The following is a 14,841-nucleotide window of genomic DNA, read 5'->3' as shown; positions in this document are numbered from 1 at the left end:
AAAACAGAACTATATGTGTTGTAATATGTAATCATATGTAAATCATATGAGTATTAAATATGTAATTACAATATGTAATCATAATTTTAGTAAAAAATATTATTATTAAAAATTATTATTATAATTATTATTATTTTGCAGCACAACCAACTACACTGGAGCTAATTATACCGAAGGCAAAATCAGACGATGAACTCAACAGACAAAAATATATAGGTGAGTACTATAATTTAAATTCCTTAAATATACTAAATAGAAAATGGTCTAGAGACTATAAAAGTCAGCTTAGCAGAACTTGTGCAAGAACTCTTTGATAAACAGAACAATCAAATAACAAAAAAATCTAACAGATATGATGATTTGAGGAAACATAATAATTTAGCAGTGGAAGAAGTCTTGCTAATGTTAAAATACATCAAAATTAGTGTTAATGTTCTAACTGACAGGCAATATAATTTGAAGTAAGATATATCTGAACTCCATCAAGAACTTAGTTTCCTAAAACTACAATACGAACGTTTAAATCAGAAACAATATGAAGAAGATCTTGTCATAAACTGCCTTCCCAAAACTGCACCTACAGAAAAGCTCAGAGATGTAGTTTTAAACTTAGGCCATGAAATTAACATTCCCCAACAGCATAACAACATTCAATCTGTAAATCGGATTCCAAGGAAAGGCAAAACCTATTCATTTATGCAAGTGAATAGTTTATATTCCAATTTATATTTTTCAGTTTATGCAACAGCCTTTCATTTGGTATACTATCAGATTCCTAAGTAGATTCCAACTATCCATTCCCCTTATAAATCTCAGCCGTAAATTATTAAAAAATAAGAGCAAATTTCTCGTACATGGAAACCCATTCTGTTCCTTGAAAAATATAGCTTTCTCATCCATTTCTGTTTGAAAGTTCTTGCCAACTTCTTTAATTCATTTTACATCTTTACAAGGCATTAACTGAATGAAGATCAAGGATGAAGAAATTCTGGAGATATTTCAAATAAGATTGTTTAATTATGATTATTAAATATAGTATGAATACTGATTTAGAGAATGTGAAATCTAAAGTCTAGTAAAAAGCACATCTGTTATATGATACAAGCTGGAAACTCTTTTGAGAAGTTGTTATGGGATAGAGTTGATGAAATTTTTCATCATATTGAAAGTTTGGATAGGACAGGAGATAACCATTTGAAGTTAAAATTCTGTGTCGACAACAACGGCTTCAGATGCGGAATTTCTCCCAGCAAGCAATGAGTATGTGGAACCATAGGTACTCATTCACCATTTCAACAAATGGTGAATGCACTGGTGAGTGCGCCTAATGTGAATGAGTTTAAGAGAAGTTTTTAACAGCTATGGATAGGTAGTCCCTTGACTAGATTGTGTAATCTGAGTCTCAGCTCTTTCCATTCACTCTCAAGAGAATGGAAAGAATAAAAATAGTTCCATTGCATAAAAGTGGTTCCAAGGTAGTGTAGCTAATTATACACTGCCTTGGAATTAGTATTTCAGGAGTGGTGATCAAAGTATTGGAGAAATTGTTTAAACACAAAATTCAGTACTTGGTGGATCGGAATGGGATGTATTGTATGGGAGGGTAGGGTGGTTATTTGAAGGGTGGGTTTGCTTCAGTGACTTACCTTCTATAATAAGGTGACAGTCGAGTTAGATGAAGGTAATAACTACATAGTCATACCGTGAGACTTCGCAAAGGCGTTTGACAGGATATCACATGGAATCCTAATACACAACTTACATCAAATAGGTATGGATGTGAAGCTGGTGTTGTGGATAAAAGGGTGGTTGATGGAGTGGGAGAGAGAAATATCACACATTAGTATATGCAGTTGCACAGTGACGAGTGGAATGCCACAGAGCTCTGTATCTGGACCCTACTGTTTAATTTGAAGAATAGGAGAATGATTCCAATTTAAAGTGGCAAAGTGTAAGGTTATGCATTTTGGAGTGAAGATTACCAACTTTCTACCATATTGTAGGAACTGTGCTCCAAGAACTTCATAAAGCCATGGATTTGGAGATTGTTAGTGGATAACGAGTTTACATTTAGAGAGTATATCGCAAAAGTCGGTAAAACAGTTGAAATGATTACCTGGCAATTGAGGAAGACCCCGCCATGTAGAGATAAGAAGGATATTATTCCTCTTTATAAGGTTTTGATAAGGCCTCATCTGGATTATTGCTCACGGATTAGGTTGCTTGTGTTTCTTTTAGATGTGGATGAGGTGGAGTGGATTCAGAGGCGAATAACTAAGTAACTTTATTCGACGGATGAAGGTAGATATGACAGACATATGTTTCTTTGGTTGGCGGGTGTTATAGGATTGATGTGGATGAAATATTTCAGTACATGAATAATATTAGGAAAACTAGAGGTCATCCATGTAAACTGAGTAAGAGTATAGTTAACAAGGAAGCTAAGACTAGATTTGTTTGTTTCTTATCTTCATATTCCACTTATTCACCACTTCACCACTATTAAAGTGATAAATTAGTGGAATGAATGAGAGTCAACTGTGTATGTTTTGTCAGTAAACGATTTCAAAGCAGACACTGTACAAGTGTTGACAACTGTTGAATAATTTTTTTAGTTTAGGTTCTTTAGGTTTAAATATATATATGAGGAATAGCCTATTTTTATATCCACTGCAAGGTGAAGGCCTCTCCCATTGAGGGAGGTTTAGGGTCTGCTACTCCCATGGTGATCGAGTCCATATTGGGAGAGTGTATCTATACTTCGGTGAATAAATGTATGAAGGTGGAAGAAAATGACAAACATCCAATCCTACCTGGGCTTCGAACCAGCAGCCTCTTGGCTGGAGAGCAGATTCGCTAACCACTCGGACAACCAGGCTGGTATTTTTTTTAATTTTAAACACTTAATTATGTCTAGTATATATATAATAATTACATTATAAAATTATAGAAATTACAAAATTGAATAATTCTAAAAATTAGATAAATGTGATAATAATAATAGTATATTTTTTAAACTCGATGCTCTTTATTATTAAAATTATGATTGCATATTATGCATTTGCGAAACATGTTGTTTTAGTTTGTTTTTTTTAACAATGAATTTGATACGAATGTTCCTCTTTTTTTGTATAGTTACTATAGATAGTAATGTATAGCTTTAAATAAAATTGAATAAAATTATATTTTTAAGATCATTTATAGGATAATAATAAGTTATATATATATTACAATTTTGGATTTTATTGTATTTAAGCGATGTAACTACAGCACTTTAATGTAATGAATAATTTTATTTTTCCTTTCTCTTGATCTCGGTTGAGATGTAGTGTGTCAGCTTGCATCCTCGAAGCTTTTTAATAATCTTATCTGAGGATGACACCGTTTAGATTTACTTTTATTAATTTAATTGCTGTGTTGGAAGTAGGCTGATGTTTGAGAGGTCAAAAGAGTGATGAGAAAGGTCTGATCAAAGTGGAATTGATGGTATGTTATTGTGTTATTACATTTGGCTTGATGGTTCACATTCATTTTTGTTGTGGTTTTCTTTATCAACTAAATAAGAGACTGTTAAAAATACCAAGGAATTTTAAACCTGGTTTTGCTCCATTTCCCAAGTAAGCAAACAGACAAACAACTCAAGTTTGCGCCTGCACGTATTGGAAGTCTAGCTGACCCTCAAAGTAGTGCAAGACCAAGGCAACTCTTGGAGTAAAACCAGGTTTAAAATAGCTTGGTATTTTTAACATTTATTATACCCAAGGTAAAATACTTTCTAAATAAGAGACCTTTTTTTTCACTGTGGCAATTTTTCTATGTCTTCAGAGCTTTTAATGTGTATCGGCTTTGAAGTTTCTGACTTCCTCAAGAATATCTTGGCATCTCTGATCCTCAAAAATTGGTAGTGATTTTCTATTTTTGCTTTTCTTGCTTGGTTCAACAGATTCTGGTTGAATGAAGTTAAATATTCGGAGAGAAGGTTGGTGTATTGTCTTGCAATGCGTTCAAGTCCTTGGCAACTGTTTTTTTCTGCCTGCTGGCTTTTGTGAGATTGTCTCTTGTGGACTTGCTTGTAAGACGAACTATGACTGGTGCACGTGGTGGTAGCCTTGTTTTTTGCTCTTCCTAGGAATCCGATTTACGGTCTGAATGCCGTTAAGCTGTAGGGGATATCAATTTCATGGTCTAATTTTAAAACTACGTCTCTGAGGTTTTCTGTAGGTGCAGTTTCGGGAAGACCGTTTATGAGATGATCTTCGTTATGTTGTTGCTGATTTAAACGTTCGTATTGTAGTTTTAGAGAATGAAGTTCGTGACGGAGTTCGGATGTCTCTTTCATCAAAGTGTGTTGCCTCTTAGTTATTGCGTTAATGCTGATTTTAATGTCTTTTACCGTTTGCAACACTTCTATCACTACTAAAGTATTATGTTTGACCAGATCTTCATATTCGCAACAATTTTTGTTTTTTTTTCGTTCTCTTTGTATATTGTTCTTGCACAAATCTACGCTGGCTTTAATAGTCTCTAGACTGTTTTCTATTAGTATATAATAATAATAATTATATGTATATATATGCATATAATTACATATAATATGTATATGTAATGATATATATATCAGGATATATTATATATATATATATATATATATATATATCCTTACTCCCCCAAGGGCGCACCTTGGTGTGCATGGGAACTGGTAATCCAGGGGTACCCGAGCTGAAGATAACGAGTCATTGCAGTATAACCATTACATCTGGTTGGAAGGAAATGTCTAACCCACCAAGCTGCATGGAAGGCGATGGAGAACCACCATGCATACTTTTCTCTTTCTCCGAGTAATGATGAACAAGTCAATACTGAAGAATGAATTATGCTCAAGAACAGATGGAACCCATGGGTCTGACCGTGTGCAGTATGGTACCAGGGAGCGTGTTTGTAGATCTGTGTTGGGGTCCCAGGAGGATAGGACCTCAAATGATGCTGCAGGATCAAAGCCTCTGGGAAGTTCAGGAACTAATGTAAGGACACAACATAAGAAAATGAACCTCAAAGAAAATAAAAATATGGGCACCTTGAATGTTAATTCAATGTATCAAGAAGGAAAGATGGCCAATGTGATCAGAGAAATGAAAAGAATGAAGTTATCAGTTCTTGGGCTCTCAGAGGTTAGATAGAAAGGGAAAGGAGATTTAAGAACAGACTATTGATTTAGATTTATTTACTCAGGAGGAGAAGAACATCAAAGGGGTGTTGGAATTATATTGAATAAAAGGGTAGCCAATATGGTGGAGGGATACTGGCAGAGATCTGAAAGAGTGATTACTTTGAAAATAAAAGCCAAACCTAGAAATATCCTGATATTTCAAGTATACTTACCAACAACAGATTATACTGATGAAGTTCAAGAGATCTATGAACAAATAGAGGAATGTTTACATTTGAAAAATAACCGATAAATACTGATAGTAATAGGAGATATGAATGCAAAGATGGAGAAAGGAAGAGATATGGTCTGGCGGGCCCTTGGGGCTTGTGAGAAAGAAATGAAAGGGGAGACAGACTGGTGGAGTTTTGCAGAAAACACAAACTGATAGCGACTAACACCTGGTTTCAACAACATGAGAGAAGACTGTATACTTGGAGAGTACCTGGACAGAGAGATGAAGAAATCAGAAATCAGATTGATTAAATGCTAATTAACTCAAGATATAGAAATGTAATAAAAAATGCAAAAACGTATCCTGGAGACGACTGCAATAGTGACCATAACCTGCTCACAGTTAAAATAAAAATCAGACTAAAATAAATAAAGATAATGCAACTCGAAAAATAAGAATTGATGGACTAAACAGAAAATATATTAGAGAGAAATATCAAGCTGAACTAGAAAATAATATCAGCAGAATTGATACTGATAAACCCCCATAAGTAATCTAGACTGATCTAGGAGAGAAAATCAAGGAATGTGCTAAAGGTATTCTGGTTGAGGAAGAGAGGAGAGGAAGGAAGCCTTGGATTACTGAGGACGTGATAGAAAAAAATGGACGAAAGAAGAAAATGGAAGAATAAGAACAAAGATGAAGCACAAGTGAGGTATAAAGATATCAATAAAAAAAGTACAAATTCTGGCTAGAAAGGCAAAGGAAGACTGGCTCAATGAGGTCTACAAGGAAATAAAAGATAATGATACAGCAAAGGATAAGAGAAAGGTGTATGAAAGGTTGAACTTGATTTCAGGGAAGAACCAAGAGGAGAGAAGGGTAAAAAGCAGTGCTTTGAAGGATGAAGGAGGAAAGATTTTTTTGGAAAAAAATTGAAAAATGATAAGATGGAAGAAGTATGTTACAGTACCTTATGTAGATGAAGATAATCTGGAATGTGATCAGATAAAACATGATGATTACCCAGAAATTAAGGAATGGGAAACCGAAGCAGCGATTAAAAAATAAAGGATAGGAAAGTTCCAGGAGTGGATGATATTCAAGGCGAGTTGCTGAGAGCATTGGGAAAGGAAGGAATAAAACTTCTATCCGTCATCTTTAATAGAAGTCTGGAGGAGTATATAATACCTAAAGACTTCGTAAGATGTATTTTTATTCCTATTCCCAAGACTACAGGAACAATGATTGCATCAAGCATAAAATTATCAGCTTGATTAGCCACGTTGCAAAAGTCCTAATCAACATAATATACAGAAGAATGGAACAGGCGAGAGAGAGAGAGAGAGAGAGAGAGAGAGAGAGTTAAATGAAGCACAGTTTCAGGAGAAACAGGGGAACCAGGGAAGCTATCACAACACTACGGATATTGGGAGAAAGAAGGATCGAGTGCATCATTCTTATATCTATGCTTTGTGGACTACGAAAAAGCTTTCGAGAATTTTTTCAGAATATACAAAACTCAAGAAGCCTGGGTCAGATTTGTAGTGAGGATACTGAATGGATCCCCATAAGAAAGGCTATGAGATAAGGGAGTGGGATGTCCCACTCCTTTTTAATGTCTGTAGTGAACGGATGATGAGCGAGGCCTTGGAAGATCTGAAGGATGGAATAAAGATAAACGGACACCTGATAAATAATATAAGATATGCAGAAGACATTGTACTTATGAGAGAAACAGAGGAAGGCTTGCAAAGAATTTTGAACAGACTGAACATGGAAATGAGAAAAATAAAATGAAAAAAAAAACATTCAGAAGACAAAGGTGATGAAGATGAAGAAAAGGAAATGATGGGATGGAAATCACTTTGAATAGCCAAAGAATAGAAAATGTAAACAGTTTTGAATACCTTGGGAGTTGGATAACAAAACACAGTAGCTCTAATTATGAAATTAAGTACATAATTAAAATAGCAAAAGCAGCATTTTTCCAAATATATCACAGGAAACAGAAATCTGAACAAACAGTTAAAAGTAAGAATCCTCAAGACAATGATCTGGAGCGTGGGGACGTATGGATGTGAGTCCTGGATGATCAACAATAAGGAAATGAGTGACCAATTGAATACATTTGAAATGTGGTGCTTGAGTAAAAAAGGATCGTATCAGCAGGATTTAAAGAGTGAGTAATTAAGAGGTTTTTAAAACATTCAAAATGAAAACAAACTATATGGATAGTATCCAAAGAAGAAAAATAGCGTTTGCATGACATTTGATGAGGGGTTCTTCTGACGAGCTTCCCAGAATAGTATTGCAGGGGTTGGTGGAGGGAAAGAGAGGAAGAGGAAGATCCCGGCTACAATAGAAAGACAACATCAAAGATTGGACGGGGAAGAATCTTAAAGAAGCAAGAGATAGAGAGGCATAGAAGCAGACTGTTCATCAGCTGCAACCCTCTTAAAGAGGAGGCCACAGGATTAGATCAGATATATCCTTACATATATATGGATATATATAAGGATATAAGAATACATGAATACATATATATATATATATATCGAGTAATAATAATCATTATTATTATTATTATTATTATTCGTCAACCTACCAAGAAATTTCAAACACATAGACAACTGCAGAACATTAAAACACTAACCCTGGAAACTATACCCACACCGTTAATATATCATTAACACTTCTATACACTTCACAAATCACCAGCATCCCCAACGCATACATTCTATCCATATGCAGTACAAAACAACAAGAATAGTGAAGGCTAATCCTGCTCTCTTATAAAAAGCCAACCCTAGAATCGAAGTAGGGGTGATTAGCCCGCCTAATTCAACTAATCCTCATAATCATAGACTGCAAATTATTGTAATGTATACGTCAATACTGTGTATAGTAATAAATGATGACACTGATATGAAAAAAAAATTAAATTATGCGCATTTATATTTTAAAGAAATGTTTAAAAGAAATACGCTACATTCTGTACAAACTGCGTACACAGCAGAAAAGGTAATGTGTCTTAACTGTACATATGTAAATGATATGTGTGATGATAATAGAAGAAAACACAAATATAGAATTATTATATCAATTGACATTGTATATATAGAGTGTAAAATGCAAAAAACGTATGTAATAATAATTGTTGTGAATATTATAATAATATACATTCTAAACTCATTATTATTATTATTATTTCTCATCCAAGATTAGTTCTCATCCAAGATGTATCATATGTAACGAAATGCATGTAATGTACGTATCACAAGAAAACCAATGTATGTATTATATGTAAACCAATGTACGTAATGTAAATATCACATGTAAACAAATGTAAAGTAATGTATCATATGTAAACAAATGAATCTAATGTATATAATAATTGTAACAAATGTATGTAATGTATATAATAACTGTAACAAATGTATGCAATGTAAAAAAAAAAAAAAAAAAAATATTTTAAAAGTAAATCATGAGTTTACAGCGTAAAAAAAAAAAAAATTATTATTATTATTATTATTATTATTATTATTGTTATTATTATCATCATCATTATTATTATTATTGTTTCGGTTTGACCCGAAGTGGAGAGCTACCAGTAACCTGTGGAGTGCAACAGGGAGCTGTACTCTCAACTCTATTCAACATTTACACCCACGATATTAATCAGCTACCTCTCAAAGGTAAGATATTCCAATACGCAGACGACACAGCATTAATAACGCAATAATAATAATCCATAATAACGCAAGCATAGCCCAAACAAATATGCAACATGATATAAATCTGATCATAGACTGGCTGAAGAAAAACTCCATACACCTAAACTCAGAAAAGACAAAATTAATGATATTCAGAAATCCACTGACTCGACCAGTTGATAATAAATATATAACCATCCAACATCCACTTTCCAACACAAAAAAACACGTAGAACAGCAAAACCACTACAATCACTCAGGTTGAAACAATACGATACCTTGGAATTTACCTCGATGCAGATATGAACTGGAATAGCCATATAAAACATCTACACAACAAACTCCGAACAATAAGTGGCAAACTCTACAGATTAAAAGACATAGTTCCCATACGCCTAAAAACACTAATATACAAAGCACTATGCCAAAATATACTAAGATACGCATAACAATGTATGCTTTCTGTGCACCCTACAAACTAAATTGATTAATCTCGTTACAGTACAAAATCATAAAACTGATCTTTTGGGGACAAAGAGACAATATCGACATTATATACACTGCAATGTCAGAACACAAAATACTGACAGCAAAACATTTATGTCACTATGCAGCTTTGCTAAAACATTATTTCGATGCGAACTACAGGACAGTCAGAAATACTTACTGTATAACACGTCCTCAGACAACTAATTATATCACATATAAATAAATAATCACTACGGAAAGGCCACGCGAAACTTCTACATCCCAGACATGATAAACAAATTACCTTTTGAATACAGAAACCTTACAAACTACAATAGCCTGAAAAGAGCTCTAAGGACATACTATGTCCGTAGAGCTCTATGTGTGAGTGTGTGTGTGTGCGCGAGCGCGAATTTCTCAATCATAGATTTCGTAACTCCCCAACACAGCTAAAAATCCATAACCAACTGGTGTCAACCTCAGATAAGCTTGCATGTAAGATTCGAGGATGAAAACAGAGAAATTACTTTTGATCCATGATGTATCATATGTAACCAAATGCATGTAATGCATGTATTATATGTAAACAAATATACGTAATGTAAGTATCACATGTAAACAAATGTAAGTAATATATGTAATAACTGTAACAAATGTATGCAATGTAATAAAAAAATAATAAAAAATGTAAATCACGAGTTTACACTGTATGTTTGTGAGAATTAGGAAATATAATATTTTGATTGCATATGTGTAAATACTGTTGTATAAACACACCTTTTCAAACTTGAAAAAAAAATAAACTAAAACATGTAATATTTTACTACTTATGTAACTCTGAACAATATAATTGTAAATTATTATTATGATTGTTATTTAAAAAAATAATAAAAAAAATAAAAAATATATTTTTCTTCTTATTATTATTATTTAAAAAACATACTGTTACGCACAATTGTTTCATGTAATGTATGTAATTTATCTGAGAAATAAAAAAATGTTAAAAATCATTATTATTATTATTATTATTAGTCAACCAAAAACGATGTATTTTCCACCCATAACAAACCAGGAAGTGAAAGAAGCAATCCTACAAATAAAACCAAAAACCACTCCAGGAATAGACAAAATAAGACTCACAGACCTTATAACACACTTTGAACAAATAAATCCAAAACTTTTGAAACTCGTGAACATAATATTCGACACAGGCATTATTCCACAACAACTAAAAACTGCAGTAATTACGCCAATATACAAACACGGCAAAAGAAACGATACTCACAACTACAGACCAATAGCTACCCAACCAGTCATATCAAAAATCCTAGGAAAAATAACACACACCAGACTACAGAACTATTTACAGAAGTACAACATCATCTCAGAAAACAAGTACGTCTTTCAGAAAACAAAAAGCACCTTACTTTATTAGAAGACATCGCCGACACAATAAACAAAGCTCTCGACAAAAACAAGTACGTCGTCCTTATACTGCTGGACCTAACCAAAGCATTTGACACACTTGAACATGACATACTACTCACCAAACTATACTCAATAGGTATAAGAGGAACACTGTATACATGGTTCAAGAACTACCTCTCAAACAGAACACAAGTAAGAAAAATAGATACATGTCACAGTCGGAGTATACAAACAAAACACGGTGTACCTCAAGGTGCCATACTATCACCCACTATATTCAACATACACATTAACGATGTTCATAACATATCCATAAGAAGGCAAATATTTCAATACGCAGATGACACTGCACTACTAGCAATCCACACAGACATTAACGCAGCTCTCTGCAAAGCACAACAAGACCTAAACGAAATCACAACATACTTCCACCAAAACACAATTCTAATCAACGGCACCAAAAAACAGATGTTGATAATACACAACCCAAGAATCATACGCTCCCCATCACTAACGATACATTGTAACACATACCGCTGCATTAACAACAAAAATACCTGCTAGTGTTCCGAAATCAAACCTTTAACACATGAAATATACCTCGGTCTCCCGTCTTAAATGGACAAAACGTATAGAATACTTACACACCAAACTCCGGATCATCGCAGCAAAACTCTTCCAAGTTAAAGACATTATTTCACCCAACATAAAAAAACTCCTATATCACGGTATCTGCGAATTCTTACTCAGATACGGAATAACAGTCTATGCAAATACATAAAACAGCCACCTGACAAAATTAGAAACACTACACGGGAAAATCGTGTCAACAGTGATCTGGACACCTTACACGCAACAACCAATATCCGACCAGCACATGGCGATACACAGAATACTGAGCATTAAAAATCTGAAACACTACACAATATTAATAAGGAATTACTTCAACATCTCCTATCGAAACAACAGAGACACATATCGTATAACACGACCTACAACAACTCTCTACATTCCTACACCCGTCAACAACTCATACGGTTCTATTATGAGATCACATCAGATACCACGCAATTCAGCAACCTACCAAGATATTTAAATCACATAGATAACTACAGATCATTAAAACACGAACTCTGGAAAAAATACCAACAAAGTTAAAACAGCATTAACACTAATGTACATATCACAAATCACCAGCATCTAATGCCTACATCCCACCCATTAACAGTAACAACAACATAAAGAGCGTAGGCTAATTACCATTCTCTTCATAAAAGCTAACCCGAGCTTCGAAGTAGGTGGGATTAATCCGCATCATTCGCCTACATGTAATCATAATGAAAGACTGAAGATTATATAAAAAAAAACAGTCAGTAAGGTGTATGATAATAAGGAAGATACTGGTATCATTATTCAGACAAGCTCTGCAAAGCTTTGAGGAAGAAGCCATTCAAAGAAACAAGTAAATATGATAAATAATTTAATAAAAAATGGATCATTGTAAATTTAAATGATTCGTTGTAAACATGAATGTGAAAAAGGTGTAAAACATATCGTTAATATCATTATTTGTTCAATTTAAATAAGATATTTTCCTAGCATTCTGCACTGAATTTTTGTATGTAATTTATCTAACACATTATCATATTATTATTATTATTATTATTATTATTATTATTATTATTATTATTATTATTATTATCCATTATTCAAAAATTACGTTCAATCTTCATTGTTAATATTAGTAGAACACGTGTTGTAAAAATAGATGCAAAAAAGTATTATTTTCAAAATTTTAATTCAAATGCAATGTAAAAAAAAATCAGATATGCAGCACGACGTGCTGAATTTTGTAAAAATTACAAGTTGGAATGTCACTACATGAATGACACTAAACTTATTCTATTCTAAAAAAAATATTATTATTATTTATAATAACCATATTATTATTCTTAGTGTCGAATGCTATTATTATTGGACTGCCCTTGCAAGATTAATTGCGAATTCACATCTCATGCGATGCCTGTCATATTCACTCATTCCTTGTATTCATTCTTTTTTTGCTCGTTTGACGTGGCAAGTATTTTCTCTTTGGCCCTTTTCCTTACAATAACCTACTATTCGCTCTCTTGTTTGCACTTTGTACTGTCTTTAAGTAAACTAGGAGGGAGGGGGGGGTGCTCGAAAGTTCTGAAAAAATCCTAGAACAAGAATGATATTAAAACAACTGATTTATCCAAAAGGAAGAACACATCTTAAAACCCTTTAATCCAAATATTTGTTCAAATTGTAATAATTTGTTCGTTTTCATGGTTCTACCTCTATTCCTTCGTGGTGATTATCATAACCTTTTTGCATACCCTCGTAATTAAAATTTTATACAACTGGTGTCAAATAGTCAGTTCTCTCAATAAATTGGTCTTACAAATCGGGAATTTTCAAGTCCCCAATTCTGAGGCACCTTTCTTAATGTCCGTTTCGAAATGATATCATTGAAAAAAGTAAAACAATAGTGATCATGATATTACACTGAACTCAATCGTCTTATTTAATGAACAAATCGCATATGCATTTTGTGATTAGAACTGAACACTGAACTCACGTTGATCACTAATTGTTTCAGAATAAGTATTGCCCTTCAAGGTGACAATGTGGTCCATTGGAAGTGACACTTCCAGCAAGACTAATTCTCATTCCACACTGCTCTTATTGTGAAGAATGATTTAATGAGCATTTCGAATAATTTCATCTGCTGTCTCCTGTCTTCCTAATTCTCTTGATCTGAAACTCATGACAAAATAAAGAGATATAATATTTAATTCAGTTTTAATAAAGTATTGAACATTTCTGGGAATCAGTTGAATCCCTTGGAATATTCGTGGGATCATGTGGAACACCGCTTGTCGACACCAGTGCCTCGTTCATCCACTGATCTCCGGAACATTAATCTGTCTAATTTGTTTCCAAAATGCCTCTGATCACCTTCTGTTGTCTAGTGAAGTGATGCCGAGATAGGCGAGTACTGTAGTTATCTCACCAAAGGAAACAAAACATGTTATCAGATAGGTGGACATAATGTTTTAGCACATGAATAGGTATGATTACAAAATTAAATGAATGAAATTACCATATATATATATATTGTATATGAAAAAGAAGAAGGCGTTTCAATGCAATACATACTGTTTTCGCAAAGTAACATGCATTTCCCTCTGAAACAACATTCGCCGACATCGCAGGGAGGATCGCACTATATTAAATGAAATAAAGTAAAATAATATAAGTACAATCAACTTTGTTTTTGTATTAGTATTAAATTAAATTCAATTAAATAAATATTTAATATTGTTTTTGTAATTATATAATAAATTTTTCTTTTTGTATGCACTAAATGCTGCATGTTTTATTTTCATGGTCGATAAAGCAATTATGGTCGCTGTCTACTTATGACAAAATAAAGAGAAATAATATTTAATTCAGTTTTAATAAAGTAGGATCATTATTATTATTGAAAATGCTAGTCACGAAACCCCACAATACATTCACCAATTAACTGCGTTTTTTCAATTCGGTGAATACACATTTTTTTATCTAACTGCATGTATTCTTTCTGTGCCTTGAGAACTAACCCCTCTCCCCTTGAGTGTACAGAATTTTTGTCTTTCAAAGCACTTCGTTCATGAAGAACAGATTTTCATGAAGTGGTTATCTTATCTTCAGCTAGTTTTATGAAAAAAACTTAGAAAGGTTCCTCGTATCATGACATGATTGGAATGCAAAGTTTTTATTTGTTTGTTTTTGTTTCCAACGAAAGGGTGCATGCGCATACAAAGTCCACCAAAAAATAT

The 14,841-nt window shown here is 33.3% G+C and overlaps 1 protein-coding gene across 1 annotated transcript in view; it reads right to left on the bottom strand.

The window, feature by feature from the left end:
* LOC150092074 (uncharacterized) overlaps nt 1-14,238 on the bottom strand; it is a 117,063-nt gene extending 102,825 nt beyond the window's left edge. The window contains exon 1 of the mRNA XM_090415330.1: nt 14,177-14,238. Coding sequence (XP_090271456.1) covers nt 14,177-14,195 — 19 coding nt within the window. The 5' untranslated portion in view covers nt 14,196-14,238. The remainder of the gene's footprint in view (nt 1-14,176) is intronic.
* Nucleotides 14,239-14,841: the final 603 nt, after the last annotated feature.

The sequence above is a fragment of the Typopeltis vanoorti genome, unplaced genomic scaffold, assembly GCF_054136105.1.
Source record: "Typopeltis vanoorti isolate ZY-2024b unplaced genomic scaffold, IOZ_Tvanoo_1.0 HiC_scaffold_82, whole genome shotgun sequence".
In the NCBI taxonomy this organism is placed as follows: Eukaryota; Metazoa; Arthropoda; class Arachnida; order Uropygi; family Thelyphonidae; genus Typopeltis; species Typopeltis vanoorti.
The sequence above is the reverse complement of the archived record's forward strand: the minus strand, read 5'-3'. Positions and strand labels throughout refer to the sequence as shown.